We start from the raw sequence: 13,463 nt of genomic DNA on the forward strand, positions 1-13,463 counted from the left end.
CCCCCCCCCCCCCCCCCCCCCCACACACACACCCCAAAGTGTCAAATAGTCTGAGTAGCCATTTGATTAGCAGTGTTATGACTTGCGGATGGAAGCTGTCCAGGAGCCTTTTGGTCCTAGACTTGGTGCTCCAGTACCGCTTGCCGTGCGGTAGCAGAGAAAACAGTCTATGACTTGGGTGGCTGGAGTCTTTGACAATTTTTAGGGCCTTCCACCGCCTGGTACAGAGGTCCTGGATGGCACACAGCTCAGCCCTAGTGATGTACCGGGCCTTACACACTATCCTCTGTAGCGCGGATGCCAAGCAGTTGCCATACCAGGCGGTGATGCAGCCAGTCGAGATGCTCTCATGGTGCAGCTGTAGAACCTTTTGAGGATCTGAGGGCCCATGCCAAATCTTTGAGGCTAGGGTTACAGTTGAGCTTAGTGTTTGTAGTTTGGGTTGAGGGTTACAGTTGAGCCAGGATGTGGACATGAAGCTAAGGTTAGGGTTTTAGTTAGGCTTGAGGCTATGGTTAGGGTTGAGCCAGGACGTGGACTTTGTAGCTCAGTTGGTAGACCAGGGTGCTCGTAACGCCAGGGGTAGTGGGTTCTATTCCCAGGACCACCCATACGTAAAATGTATGCACATATGGCTGTACGTCGCTTTGGATAAAAGAGTCTGCTAAATGGCATATATTATTACCAATTCCTCTCTCCAGGTGACCTGCCTGTACCTAGTCCAGGTAAGCAGCCTGCTGTGCGTGTGGCTGCTGCAGTTCTGTAACTCCATGATCCTGGGCTCTCTGGCTCTCAGCTTCATTGTGGCCGCTCTCTTTGTCAAGCACTTCCAGGTGAGCCCAAACACATGCTGTATGTTCCTCTTAAAATCCCTGGGATTTGACTTGGTTTATTTTACAGTCTTGATATACAGTAAGTGCAACATCTGCGGTCATGACACACTGATATGCTGTTTGTATGTTTGAAAGCTCTTTGTCTTTTTGCCTTGTGTTCCATGGAGAGAGGGCTGAAGACAGGAGGTGTCGCAGCACGGCTGGGAAAGCTGCTCCTTCACACCGTCCTCGTCCTCGCACTGACATTCACTATTCATTATTTAGCCAAGGTGAGCCCTGAGACTTGTACTACATCCTCCTCCTCCTGTCACCAGGAAGGAAAAAGGCATCTATGTGTGTTATGGGCTGCGTAGAAGCCAGGAGGAAGGCACACAGGAGTCGGGAGGACATTGTGAAAACATTTACAGTACCAGTCAAAAGTTTGGACACGCCTATTCATTCAAGGGGTTTTCTTTATTTTTACTATTTTCTACATTTTAGAATAATAATGAAGACATCAAAACTATGAAATAACACATTTTGAATCATGTAGTAACCAAAAAAAGTGTTAAACAAATCAAAATATATTTCAGATTCTTCAAAGTAGCCACCCTTTGCAATGATGACAGCTTTACACACTCGTAACATTCTGTCAACCAGCTTCACCTGGAATGCGTTTCCAACAGTCTTGAAGGACTTCCCACATATGCTGCTTTTCCTTCACTCTGCGGTCCAACTCATCCCAAACCATCTCATTTGGGTTGAGGTCAGGTGAATGTGGAGGCCAGGTCATCTGATGCAGCACTCCATCACTCTTCTTCTTGGTGAAATAACCATTACACAGCCTGGAGGTCTGTTGGGTTATTGTCCTGTTGAAAAATAAATGATAGTCCCACTAAGCACAAACCAGACGGGATGGCGTATCACTGCAGAATGCTGTGGTAGCCATACTGGTTAAGTCACTGACAGTGTCACCAACAAAGCACCCCCACACCATCACACCTCCTCCTCCATGCTTCACAGTGGGAACCACACATGCGTAGATCATCTATTCCCCTGCTCTGCGTCTCACAAAGACACGCAGTTGGAACCAAAAATCTCACATTTGGATACATCAGACCAAAGGACAGATTTCCACCGGTCTAATGTCCATTGCTCGTGTTTCTTGGTCCAAGCAAGTCTCTTCTTCTTATTGGTGTCCTTTAGTAGTGGTTTCTTTTCAGCAATTCGACCATGAACGTCTGATTCACTGTCTCCTCTGAACAGTTGATGTTGAGATGTGTCTGTTACTCTGTGAAGCATTTATTTGGGCTGCAATTTCTGAGGTTGGTAACTCGAATGAACTTACCTTCTGCAGCAGAGTTAACTTTGTCTTCCTTTCTTGTGGCGGTCCTCATGAGACCCAGTTCCGTCATATTGCTTGATGGTTTTTGCGACTGCACTTGAAGAAATTTTAAAAGTTCTTGAAATGTTCCATATTGACTGACCTTCATGTCATTTCTCTTTGCTTTTTTTGAGATGTTCTTGCCATATTATGGACTTGGTCTTTTACCAAATAGGGTTATCTTCTGTATACCACCCCTATTTTGTCACAGCACAACTGATTGGCTCAAACGCATTAAGAAGGAAAGAAATTCCCCAAATTAACAAGGCACATCTGTTAATTTAAATGCATTCCAGGTGCATCTGGAATGCATCTCATGAAGCTGGTTTAGAGAATGCCAAGAGTGTGCAAAGCTGTCATCAGTGCAAAGGGTGGCAACTATAAAATAGAATTTGATTTGTTTTAACACTTTTTTGGTTACTACATGATTCGATGTGTGTTATTTAGTGATGCACCGATATTACATTTTTGGTCAATACCGATGTCCAATATTTTCCTTGCCAAAAAAACCCTGATACTTTAAATTTTAGCGGCCTTTTAAGCATTCTAGGACAGTTAAATAGTTAACACACACACATGGACACAGCGGTCTAAGGCACTGCATCTCAGTGCAAGAGGCATCACTACAGTCCCTAGTTCGAATCCAGGCTGTATCACATCCGGCCGTGATTGGGAGTCCCATAGGGCGGCGCACAATTGGCCCAGCGTCGTCCGGGTTTGGCCGGGGTAGGCCGTCATTGTAAATAAGAATTTGTTCTTAACTGACTTGCCTAGTTAAATAAAGGTTACACACACACCACACTGACCACATTTATTTTGGGGGGGGGAATTTACGTATGTCCCCATTACCAGTAAAACATCATCAAAACCTACAGTATTTGCCCTCGACCGGGAGGCCCAGGGATACCCTTGTCTCATCACCCACTAGCGACTCCTGTGGCGGGCTGGGTGCAGTGCACGCTGACCAGGTCGTTAGGTGTACGGTGTTTCCTCCGACACATTGGTGAGGCTGGCTTCCAGGTTGGATGGCCGTTGTGTCAAGAAGCAGTGCGGCTTGGTTGGGTTGTGTTTCGGAGGACGCATGGCTCTCGGCCTTCGTACTCTCCCGAGTCCGAATTTGAGTTGCAGCGATGAGACAAGACTGTTAACTACAACCAATTGGATATCACGAAATTGGGGGTGGGAAGAAAAAAAAGACATAATTCTTTCACTTACTTTTTGTGCTTTTTTGTTGTTCATCTGTTTAGTCGTTTTAGTCTCAACCAGGATTTCATCATACATGTCAAGCAGTGAAGTTTCAGCTCTGTCTGTCCGTGGCCTCTCTTCCTCGGTGGCACTGTCACTGTGTCCGTTCCATCTTGTCCAGCTGTGTAGGTAACATTTCACGTAAACCCCGTTTCTTGTCTGCATCGAAGTAGCTGCCCTTGTACCTAGTATCGAGCATGGTGGCGACACAGTTAAGAGAGAATGCCACCAAATCGCTTGCTCACAGCCTGTGTCGCCAGTTTTGTTGAGCAGGCGTTTCAATGCCATGACAGAGGGTATCACGTCTGCTGCAGGCGCAGTTGATGAGCTTATTTCTCGAGTCAGTTGTTCGAATGGAGCTAGCTGGTGTGTTCATGTTTCAAACATGTTCTCAAATGCTATTGAAATGGCAGCAGTGGTATGACAACCAGCACATTCATAAGCATGCAATACGGCTTTCCTCAGTACCAAATCCTCGACAACCCACTGTGCTGTCAGACTCCGCATGCTCATGTGGCTGATATCGCTGGTCCAAATGTCAGTCGTGAAGCTAATAGGAGTGACGCTATTGCTGTGTAACTTCGGTAGGGCAACATCTAAAAAATAGCGCACTTGGTAACGTTAGTGTGAAAGCCAACATCACCCACGGCAGAGAACGGTTGATTGTCAAGGGCAATGAATTCCGTTATCTTGGCTTTTAATGGATTTCGCCTTTGAGTTGTCTCGCTGAAATGTTCTTACTGTTTCAAATCACTGCTCGACTTGTTGACTGCTCGATCCACAAGGCAGACATTGTGGGCTAGGTCAGGAATGCTGTGTTGAACGTGTGGCGTCATTACATCATGTACCTACGTTATATAGCTTTATATAGCTTTGACATCGGCGTTAAAATAGACATTGGGCCGATGTTGGCATTTTTAGCTAATATCGTCCGATTCCGATATCTTCACTGGTATATCGTGCTTCCCTGGTGTTTTTTCGTAGTTTTGATGTCTTCACTGTTATTCTACAATGTAGAAAATAGTCAAAACGAAGAAAAACCCTTGAATGAGAAGGTGTGTCCAGACTTTTGACTAGTACTGTATATCCAGCTGTTTCAAAATACAGCATGTAACTGAAACTTACATGGGAATAACTATGTGTCTGTCATGTACATTATGTTAACTTGCATCTCAGGAATGTTGTTTTTAAATGTCTTGCTGTTTCGTGTTGACTCAGACATGCATAACCTGACCTTATCTCTTTTCCTTGTGTATCTTCATGTTTGCACAGCAAGCGTTGCAGGTCCGATCGGATGAACACATCTTTAAATTCATAAAGTCCAAATTTGGCTTGGGGCCTACCAGGTAGAATGCACTGACTTCCTTCATCATGTTTAAATGATTCACTAATTGACACTTACCTAGTGTAGAATCCTGAGATGATAAAACCCCTTTCATTGATCACATATTAAATATAATTTATGCACGCGGAGGAAATGTTCTGTGGTCTTTCAGATTAAGTATCCAGCAAACTGAGGGAAACAACTGCTATGTCAATTCTCAAAGCCACAGTGTAACAAGAGCTTGCCAACATCTTTCTCGCTCTCTCTCTCTCTTTCTGTTTCTCTCTTTCTGTGTCTCGCTCTCCTCTGTGTTTCTCGCTCTCTCTCCTGTGTCTCTCTCTCTCTCCGTGTGTCTCTCTCTGTCTCTCGCTCTCTCTCTCTCTCTTTCTGTGTCTCTCTCTTTCTGTGTCTCGCTCTCCTCTGTGTTTCTCGCTCTCTCTCCTGTGTCTCTCTCTCTCTCCGTGTGTCTCTCTCTGTCTCTCGCTCTCTCTCTCTCTCTTTCTGTGTTTCTCGCTCTCTCTCCTGTGTCTCTCTCTCTCTCTGTGTCTCTCGCTCTCTCTCTCTCTTTCTGTGTGTCTCGCTCTCTCTCTTTCTGTGTCTCTTTCTGTGTCTCTCTTTCTGTGTCTCTCTGTGTGTCGCTCTCTCTCTTTCTGTGTCTTTCTCGCTCTCTGTGTCGCTCTCGCTCTCTCTCTCTCTCTCTCTCTCTCTCTCTCTCTCTCTCTCTCTCTCTCTCTCTCTGTGTCGCTCTCTCTCTCTGTCTTTCTGTGTCGCTCTCTGTGTCTTTCTGTGTCTCTCGCTCTCTCTCTTTCTGTGTCTCTCGCTCTCTCTCTTTCTGTGTCTCTCGCTCTCTCTCTTTCTGTGTCTCTCGCTCTCTCTCTTTCTGTGTCTCTCGCTCTCTCTCTTTCTGTGTCTCTCGCTCTCTCTCTTTCTGTGTCTCTCGCTCTCTCTCTTTCTGTGTCTCTCGCTCTCTCTCTTTCTGTGTCTCTCGCTCTCTCTCTTTCTGTGTCTCTCGCTCTCTCTCTTTCTGTGTCTCTCGCTCTCTCTTCTGTGTCTCTCGCTCTCTCTCTCTTCTGTGTCTCTCGCTCTCTCTCTCCTCTGTGTTTCTCTCGCTCTCTCTCTCCTCTGTGTTTCTCTCTCTCACCTCTGTGTTTCTCTCTCTCACCTCTTTGTTTCTCTCTCTCTCTCCTCTGTGTCTCTCTCTCTCTCTCTCTGTCTCTCGCTCTCTCTCTGTGTGTCTCTCTCTGTCGCTCTCTCTCTTTCCCGTGTCTGTCGCTCTCTCTCTTTCCCGTGTCTGTCGCTCTCTCTCTTTCCCGTGTCTGTCGCTCTCTCTCTCTTTCCCGTGTCTCTCGCTCTCTCTCTCTTTCCCGTGTCTCTCGCTCTCTCTCTCTTTCCCGTGTCTCTCGCTCTCTCTCTCTTTCCCGTGTCTCTCGCTCTCTCTCTCTTTCCCGTGTCTCTCGCTCTCGCTCTCTCTTTCCCGTGTCTCTCGCTCTCGCTCTCTCTTTCCCGTGTCTCTCGCTCTCGCTCTCTCTTTCCCGTGTCTCTCGCTCTCGCTCTCTCTTTCCCGTGTCTCTCGCTCTCGCTCTCTCTTTCCCGTGTCTCTCGCTCTCGCTCTCTCTTTCCCGTGTCTCTCGCTCTCGCTCTCTCTTTCCCGTGTCTCTCGCTCTCGCTCTCTCTTTCCCGTGTCTCTCGCTCTCGCTCTCTCTTTCCCGTGTCTCTCGCTCTCGCTCTCTCTTTCCCGTGTCTCTCGCTCTCGCTCTCTCTTTCCCGTGTCTCTCGCTCTCGCTCTCTCTTTCCAGCGTCTCTCGCTCTCTCTTTCCCGCGTCTCTCGCTCGCTCTCTCTTTCCCGCGTCTCTCGCTCGCTCTCTCTTTCCCGCGTCTCTCGCTCGCTCTCTCTTTCCCGCGTCTCTCTCGCTCGCTCTCTCTTTCCCGCGTCTCTCGCTCGCTCTCTCTTTCCCGCGTCTCTCTCGCTCGCTCTCTCTTTCCCGCGTCTCTCTCGCTCGCTCTCTCTTTCCCGCGTCTCTCTCGCTCGCTCTCTCTCTCTTTCTCTGCGTCTCGCTCGCTCGCTCTCTCTCTCTTTCTCTGCGTCTCGCTCGCTCGCTCTCTCTCTCTTTCTCTGCGTCTCGCTCGCTCGCTCTCTCTCTTTCTCTGCGTCTCGCTCGCTCGCTCTCTCTCTCTTTCTCTGCGTCTCTCTCGCTCGCTCTCTCTCTCTTTCTCTGCGTCTCGCTCGCTCTCTCTCTCTCTTTCTCTGCGTCTCGCTCGCTCGCTCTCTCTCTCTCTTTCTCTGCGTCTCTCTCGCTCGCTCTCTCTCTCTCTTTCTCTGCGTCTCGCTCGCTCGCTCTCTCTCTCTCTTTCTCTGCGTCTCGCTCGCTCGCTCTCTCTCTCTTTCTCTGCGTCTCTCTCGCTCGCTCTCTCTCTTTCTTTCTCTGCGTCTCTCTCTCTTAATTCCATTTTTTTTCTCAATTCAATTCGCTTTATGGGCATGACGTACATATTGCCAAAGCTTATTTTGGATATTTACAATATAAAAAATGTTGAATCAAAATTGTCAACGGGACAACAGTAACAACAATAACCAAGGGTCAAAATAACCATACATTCAACAATAACAATAAGCATACAGTAGAGTACATGTGCAGGTTGATTGGTCTGTCAGACACTGTCCCTCAACTTATGGCAGGCAGCAATGTAGTGCGCTGCCAACCCACAGCTCTCTGCGTCCTCCCCCAACATGGCGGGTAGCCTATCCTCATCAGAGAGGTCTTTGAAACCTTGAATAAGGGTTTCAAATTTGGGAAAATGACACTCTCTAATTGTTTTATATTTTTGACATTTTGTCAGGAAATGCAGCTCCGTCTCAGGTTCTGCTGTTGTGCAGTGGTTGCACAGCCTTTCCTCGCCTTTCTCTCTCTCTCTTTCTGTCTTTAAAATTCAAGCTTCTTTATTGGCATGAAAAACATTGTGTCAATATTGCCAAAGCAACAATGTATACAATATACATTGTAATAAAATTATAAAGAATAACAAATAATAGTATAAAATGTTAGTTAATAATAATACAAAATTAAAAATCTCTCTTTCTGTGTCTCTCTCTCTTTCTGTGTGTGTCTCTCTCTCTTTCTGTGTGTGTCTCTCTCTCTTTCTGTGTGTGTGTCTCTCTCTTTCTGTGTGTGTGTCTCTCTCTTTCTGTGTCTCTCTCTCTCTCTCTCTCTCTCTCTCGTGTCTTTCTCGCTCTCAGAGATTTTGATGCCAGTCTTTACCTGTGTGAGGAAGCCTTTGGGCTGCTTCCCTTGGACACGTTTGACCGCTTGGCTGGCACTCTGCTGGCATACCCTTACCTCGTCACCCTGATTGTGCTCCTGGTGATGCTGGCGCTGGTAACACTGGCCAACCTCTGGTAAGGTGCATTTCCTCCTGTAGCTGTGGACTGAGAATGACGTTCGGAAGAGCCCACATACGGCTGAGTCATGCCCCGGACATAACAGGTCCCTGGCTTCCAAGTGCTCTCAGCCTTAATCCCATGTGGATATTGCAATACTTATCCACATTTTGTTGGGTAGTCATTTATTTTCTTCATTCTGTTCCCTTAAATTGCTTCACCATCTGTCATGCTGAGGCCCGTTTTATCCGGCAAAACACTGAGACAGAGTAGAGTTCAAGAGGTTGCTCGTTGGTAACCCACACATCTATCACGTAATCATTTTGAACAAGTCATTCATTATTTCTTCTTCTTGATAATTCGTAAAGAGGCTCTCCTTTTTGTGTTTGTATATGCTTTATTTGGACAGTTTCGCCACTGACGGGGAGGTAGACGAGGAGACACCGTAAGAGTCTTTGCACATAACATTTTGATTTAGCCACTCACATGCCACGGCTGTCAGTTTCGTTATTCTCTAGCTGTGTGGAGACCTACTACAACATATTGAGGTAGTGGACGGCAGGCGGCATCACAACAATCCTCTTGAGTCGTCTCCCTGAGGCCCTGTAAATACCTCCGCATGTCACGTCTCACCGTGTTGTTCCTCCCCTGGTTGATGAGAGTTCCTATCCTTTTTGTCCTGTTCTCATTACAGTTGTCAGAACCCAGTCTGGACCCCCAGGCACTCAAACCTCCCGCGAGCTAATCATTACAGGCTCATTTCAGATACACCAGTTAACCTTTTGGAGGCGAGCGAAAGACAAACGGAATAGTCTGCCTAATGTCTCTCTCGCCTTTTTTATGTGTTATGCGTCAATGTTTTTCCCCATTCTCAGTGATTCTTCAGCGGTCGGGCGTCCGCTGAAAGGCCGGGTCGAGGAGCGGCCGATTTGTATGCGGGCAGATGTCGCCTACAATCTGTTACACACCGTCTTCTTCGGCCTCCTGGCGCTCAGCACCATGAGGTGCGCTCCACTGCTTGTTCAAGAGGATATCTCTCCGGACATGTCTGGAATTTTGCTGATTAACCAATATCTACTTCCTTTATCTCGCTCTCTCGCTCTCTCTCTCTCTCTCTCTCTCTCTCTCTCTCTCGCTCTCTCGCTCTCTCGCTCTCTCGCTCTCTCGCTCTCTCGCTCTCTCGCTCTCTCGCTCTCTCGCTCTCTCTCTCTCTCTCTCTCTCTCTTTCTTTCTTTCTTTCTTTCTTATTCTTTCTGTTTAATCTACCCATCTGTCCTTCGTCTGAGTGGGCCTGCCACTGTTCATTCGATTTTTTTTCTCCATTTCTCTCACTCTCTCCAAAACCGCCGTCTCCTTATCTTGCCAAACGTTTTGATCATCACCCCGCTTTCCAATTTGTGATGTTTATTTTGCCGCCTCATAATATAAGGAGAACGCTGCTGATAATTTCCTCATAATGCAAAGTACATTTTGCAAAGGTAAGGGGGAGGGGGGGGGGGGGGGTTGAAATATGGTCGTTCTGATGTTTTAAAAACACTGTTCTTCTCCTCTCTCCAGAATGAAATATCTGTGGACTGGCCATATGTGTGCCTTTGCTGCCTATGGCGTGTGTGGCAAGGAGCTGTGGTCCCTCTGCCTGAACATGATCCACTGTAACACTAAAACAAAGGTAAAGGCAACAGCTCCGATCCCTAAGGTTTCTTTTAACAGAAGAATGAGCGCCGTACCTGTTTGCAGGGTCTGCGTTCCACCGTGAGATGGCCCAGGCCTACACTGAGGCAATAGGAACACATTGAAATAGTAGCTTGCTTGTACTGTGCTGAACAGTTCCAGCCTCATCCAGTAGGTGGCGATATGGTAACAACAAATTTACAACCAAGATGTCCGTAGAGAGGAACTAAGTGTCACAACAGATTGTAATGTTCACCCAGGTAAATTTTCTCTCTCGTTTTGCAGCTGAGGCTGATCAGGTACACGGTTCCACTTGCCATTCTGGGATTCCTATATTACAAGGTGAGACATTTGCCTTGCAATGTCATCACAATTTGCAGTACAATATTTTCTCACCCACAGAAATTGCAGTAAATGTGAACTGATATGGAGTTAAAAATGGAAGCAGCTACCGGCTGGTGGCTAGTGTGTTAAGGACTTTGGCTCTCTCCTCCTCTCCTCACTATCAACAGTACAGAGGATTTGGCAGTCATTGGGATGTGTGAATGGATGTGTGATTTATATGAAAGTGGTTATTGTGAGCCGATGTGTTTCTGTGGAGTTTGGTTATTTCGAGTCTTTTTCTTCATAGTTCTGGCCCAAACTGATGACGGAAGTATCAGAACTGAGAGAATTCTACGACCCTGACACTGTTGAGCTGATGACCTGGATTAGGTAAAATCCGATGTATTTCTGCTTTAACCTGCGCACATACGCGCACATACAGTTGAAGTCGGAAGTTTACATACACTTAGGTTGGAGTCATTAAAACTGGTTTTTCAACCACTCCACAAATTTCTTTTTAACAAACTATAGTTTTGGCAAGTCAGTTAGGACATCTACTTTGTGCATGACACAAGTAATTTTTCCAACAATTGTTTACAGACAGATTATTTCACTTATAATTCACTGTATCACAATTCCAGTGGGTCAGAAGTTTACATACACTAAGTTGACTGTGCCTTTAATAAACAGCTTGGATAATTCCAGAAAATGATGTCATGGCTTTAGAAGCTTCTGATAGGCTAATTGACATAATTTCAGTCAATTGGAGGTTTACCTGTGGATGTATTTCAAGGCCTACCTTCAAACTCAGTGCCTCTTTGCTTGACATCATGGTAAAAAGGTACAAAAGTATCTATATCCACAGTAAAACGAGTCCCATATCGACATAACCTGAAAGGCCGCTCTTCAAGGAAGAAGCCACTGCTCCAAAACCACCATAAAAAAGCCAGATTACGGTTTGCAACTGCACATGGGGACAAAGATTGTACTTTTTGGAGAAATGTCCTCTGTTCTGATGAAACAAAAATAGAACTGTTTGGCCATAATGACCATCGTTATGTTTGGAGGAAAAGGTGGGAGCCTTGCAAGCCTAAGAACACCATCCCAACCGTGAAGTACGGGGGTGGTATCATCATGTTGTGGGGGTGCTTTGCTGCAAGAGGGACTGGTGCACTTCACAAAATAATTTTCCTCCCTCATGATGCCATCTATGTGGATGTATTAAAGCAACATCTCAAGACATCAGTCAGGAAGTTAAAGCTTGGTCGCAAATGGGTCTTCCAAATGGACAATGACCCCAAGCATACTTCCAAAGTTGTGGCAAAATGCCTTAAGGACAACAAAGTCAAGGTATTGGAGTGGCCATCGTAAAGCCCTGACCTCAATCCTATAGACAATTTGTGGGCAGAACTGAAAAAGTGTGTGTGAGCAAGAAGGCCTACAAACCTGACTCACTTACACCAGCTCTGTCAGGAGGAATGGACCAAAATTCACCCAACTTATTGTGGGAAGCTTGTGAAAGGCTACCCGAAACGTTTGACCCAAGTTAAACTATTTAAAGGCAATGCTACCAAATACTAATTGAGTGTATACAAACATCTGACCCACTGGGAATGTGATGAAAGAAATAAAAGCTGAAATGAATCATTCTCTCTACTATTATTCTGACATTTCACATTCTTAAAATAAAGTGGTGATCCTACCTGACCTAAGACAGGGAATTGTTACGAGGATTAAATGTCAGGAATTGTGAAAAAACTGAGTTTAAATGTATTTGGCTAAGGTGTATGTAAACTTCCGACTTCAACTTTACACACACACGTCCGTAGATGTCAAACAAACGCAAATCAGGTTAGCTTTGTTCCACAGATCAAGTTCCACCATAGTTGCCTGTGACTGCATGTGTTTATGGAAATGTAGATTTGGTGAGCTGTGGCGCATGAATAAGACATGGTCTGGAGAGGACCCAGCTGTTGGCAGCGGTTCAGCCCGTGGCCCCGGCCCCTGTGGAAGGGTTTTATCAAGCCAATCCGTCCTGATGTGATCGGAGATGGATGTGAATTTGGCGTGGCTCCTTGGCTCAGAGAGACTGACTGGGGAGGACAGGCCTTAAAAAGACTCACTCTGTGAAATGACACAGGTTCTCTGCCTCCAGAGAAAATCCAATTTGCTCGGCGGATTAGCGTGTAGCGTTACCTTCACTAGTGCTGGCGCATTAAGCCTCTTGCCATGCGCTAATTACATTTAAGATGAAAGAGTTAAGCAGGGATCGTGTTTCATGAGACTCGGGCATAGCAAAGCTGCCCTTGTTTGTAAATTATCACAAATTCAGTGCGAATGTGAACAAAAAAAACATAGGAACATATATTTCTGTCTCATTCACAGTATTTACATGAAGTACTCATTGGTTTGTTATGGTAATCTTGCCGGGGAACGTACTCGAACATACCTTCTATCCACGGGCACTTTTTAAATAGTTACATTGTAGTAAATCTGAAGAATTCAGGAGGTTTAATCGGTGCAACAGAGATGTTAAGGAGAGAAGAAGACTGGTTTGCTGACTGTCTCTTTTTCAGTTAAAGCGGAGTCTGTAAGTCTGTGAGTCCCTCCAGCTTCCTCCCGCTAAATGCACATTCAGAAGTCAGTGGTAGCTCGCCATTGTGTATGAAAATGCTTGATCATTTCTCTCTTGACTTTTCTGGCTCCACTCTTCATGGTGCCCTTTTTAAGTCGTGCTGGTGTCTTGTCATTACTGTCTTTGACAGCATTGTGAGGCACCGTCATCAGACACCCTTATCATTTAAGTGTTGGCTGCTATGCAATTAATTTCCCCTCTTTTGTTCGGCGGTTAATGTTGTCACGCCATCCTTTTGATTCTGGAAAGCTGAGTTATTTCCGAATGTTGCCTTGTTTTTGAATAATGAAGACAAATGGCGCTTTTGTTTTCCCAGGGAAACTTCTGTCGCTGTAAGAGCGGCTGTTCACTACTGGAACAATGAGGACGTTTTTCGCGCTGTAAACTGTGGATTTCTTCATGTTTTTGATACGCTCATATCCTCCGCTTTCACTCCTTGCTAATTGTCGTTCTGTCAGCTTGATTTTTTTCTCTTCCTTATAATTTGTCGAAATTTGAAGTTTTCCCCTTATTATACATAGTCTCCAGAGGATGTCAGTAGCAGTAAGTAAAACTCTGCCTGTCCTCGTATGAACCACAGTTATTCCCCCCCTCAGGATAATATCAATGGAAAGCTTGTGACTTCGCCCACTGTGAAAATTGCATTATAATAACATTTTTGCCAACCCTACCTCTCTCAACCGATCAGCCAG

General features: G+C 45.8%; 1 protein-coding gene across 3 annotated transcripts in view; it reads left to right on the plus strand.

Annotated features, from left to right (window-relative positions):
• LOC129854047 (probable C-mannosyltransferase DPY19L3) overlaps positions 1-13,463 on the plus strand; it is a 43,877-nt gene that overhangs the window by 17,887 nt on the left and 12,527 nt on the right. For all 3 annotated transcript variants that reach the window (XM_055920670.1, XM_055920671.1, XM_055920672.1), the window contains exons 9-16: positions 702-833; positions 1,001-1,102; positions 4,714-4,787; positions 8,001-8,159; positions 9,017-9,145; positions 9,699-9,810; positions 10,098-10,154; positions 10,444-10,526. In XM_055920670.1, coding sequence (XP_055776645.1) covers positions 702-833; positions 1,001-1,102; positions 4,714-4,787; positions 8,001-8,159; positions 9,017-9,145; positions 9,699-9,810; positions 10,098-10,154; positions 10,444-10,526 — 848 coding nt within the window. The remainder of the gene's footprint in view (positions 1-701; positions 834-1,000; positions 1,103-4,713; positions 4,788-8,000; positions 8,160-9,016; positions 9,146-9,698; positions 9,811-10,097; positions 10,155-10,443; positions 10,527-13,463) is intronic.

The sequence above is a fragment of the Salvelinus fontinalis genome, chromosome 4, assembly GCF_029448725.1.
Source record: "Salvelinus fontinalis isolate EN_2023a chromosome 4, ASM2944872v1, whole genome shotgun sequence".
NCBI classification, from domain to species: domain Eukaryota; kingdom Metazoa; phylum Chordata; class Actinopteri; order Salmoniformes; family Salmonidae; genus Salvelinus; species Salvelinus fontinalis.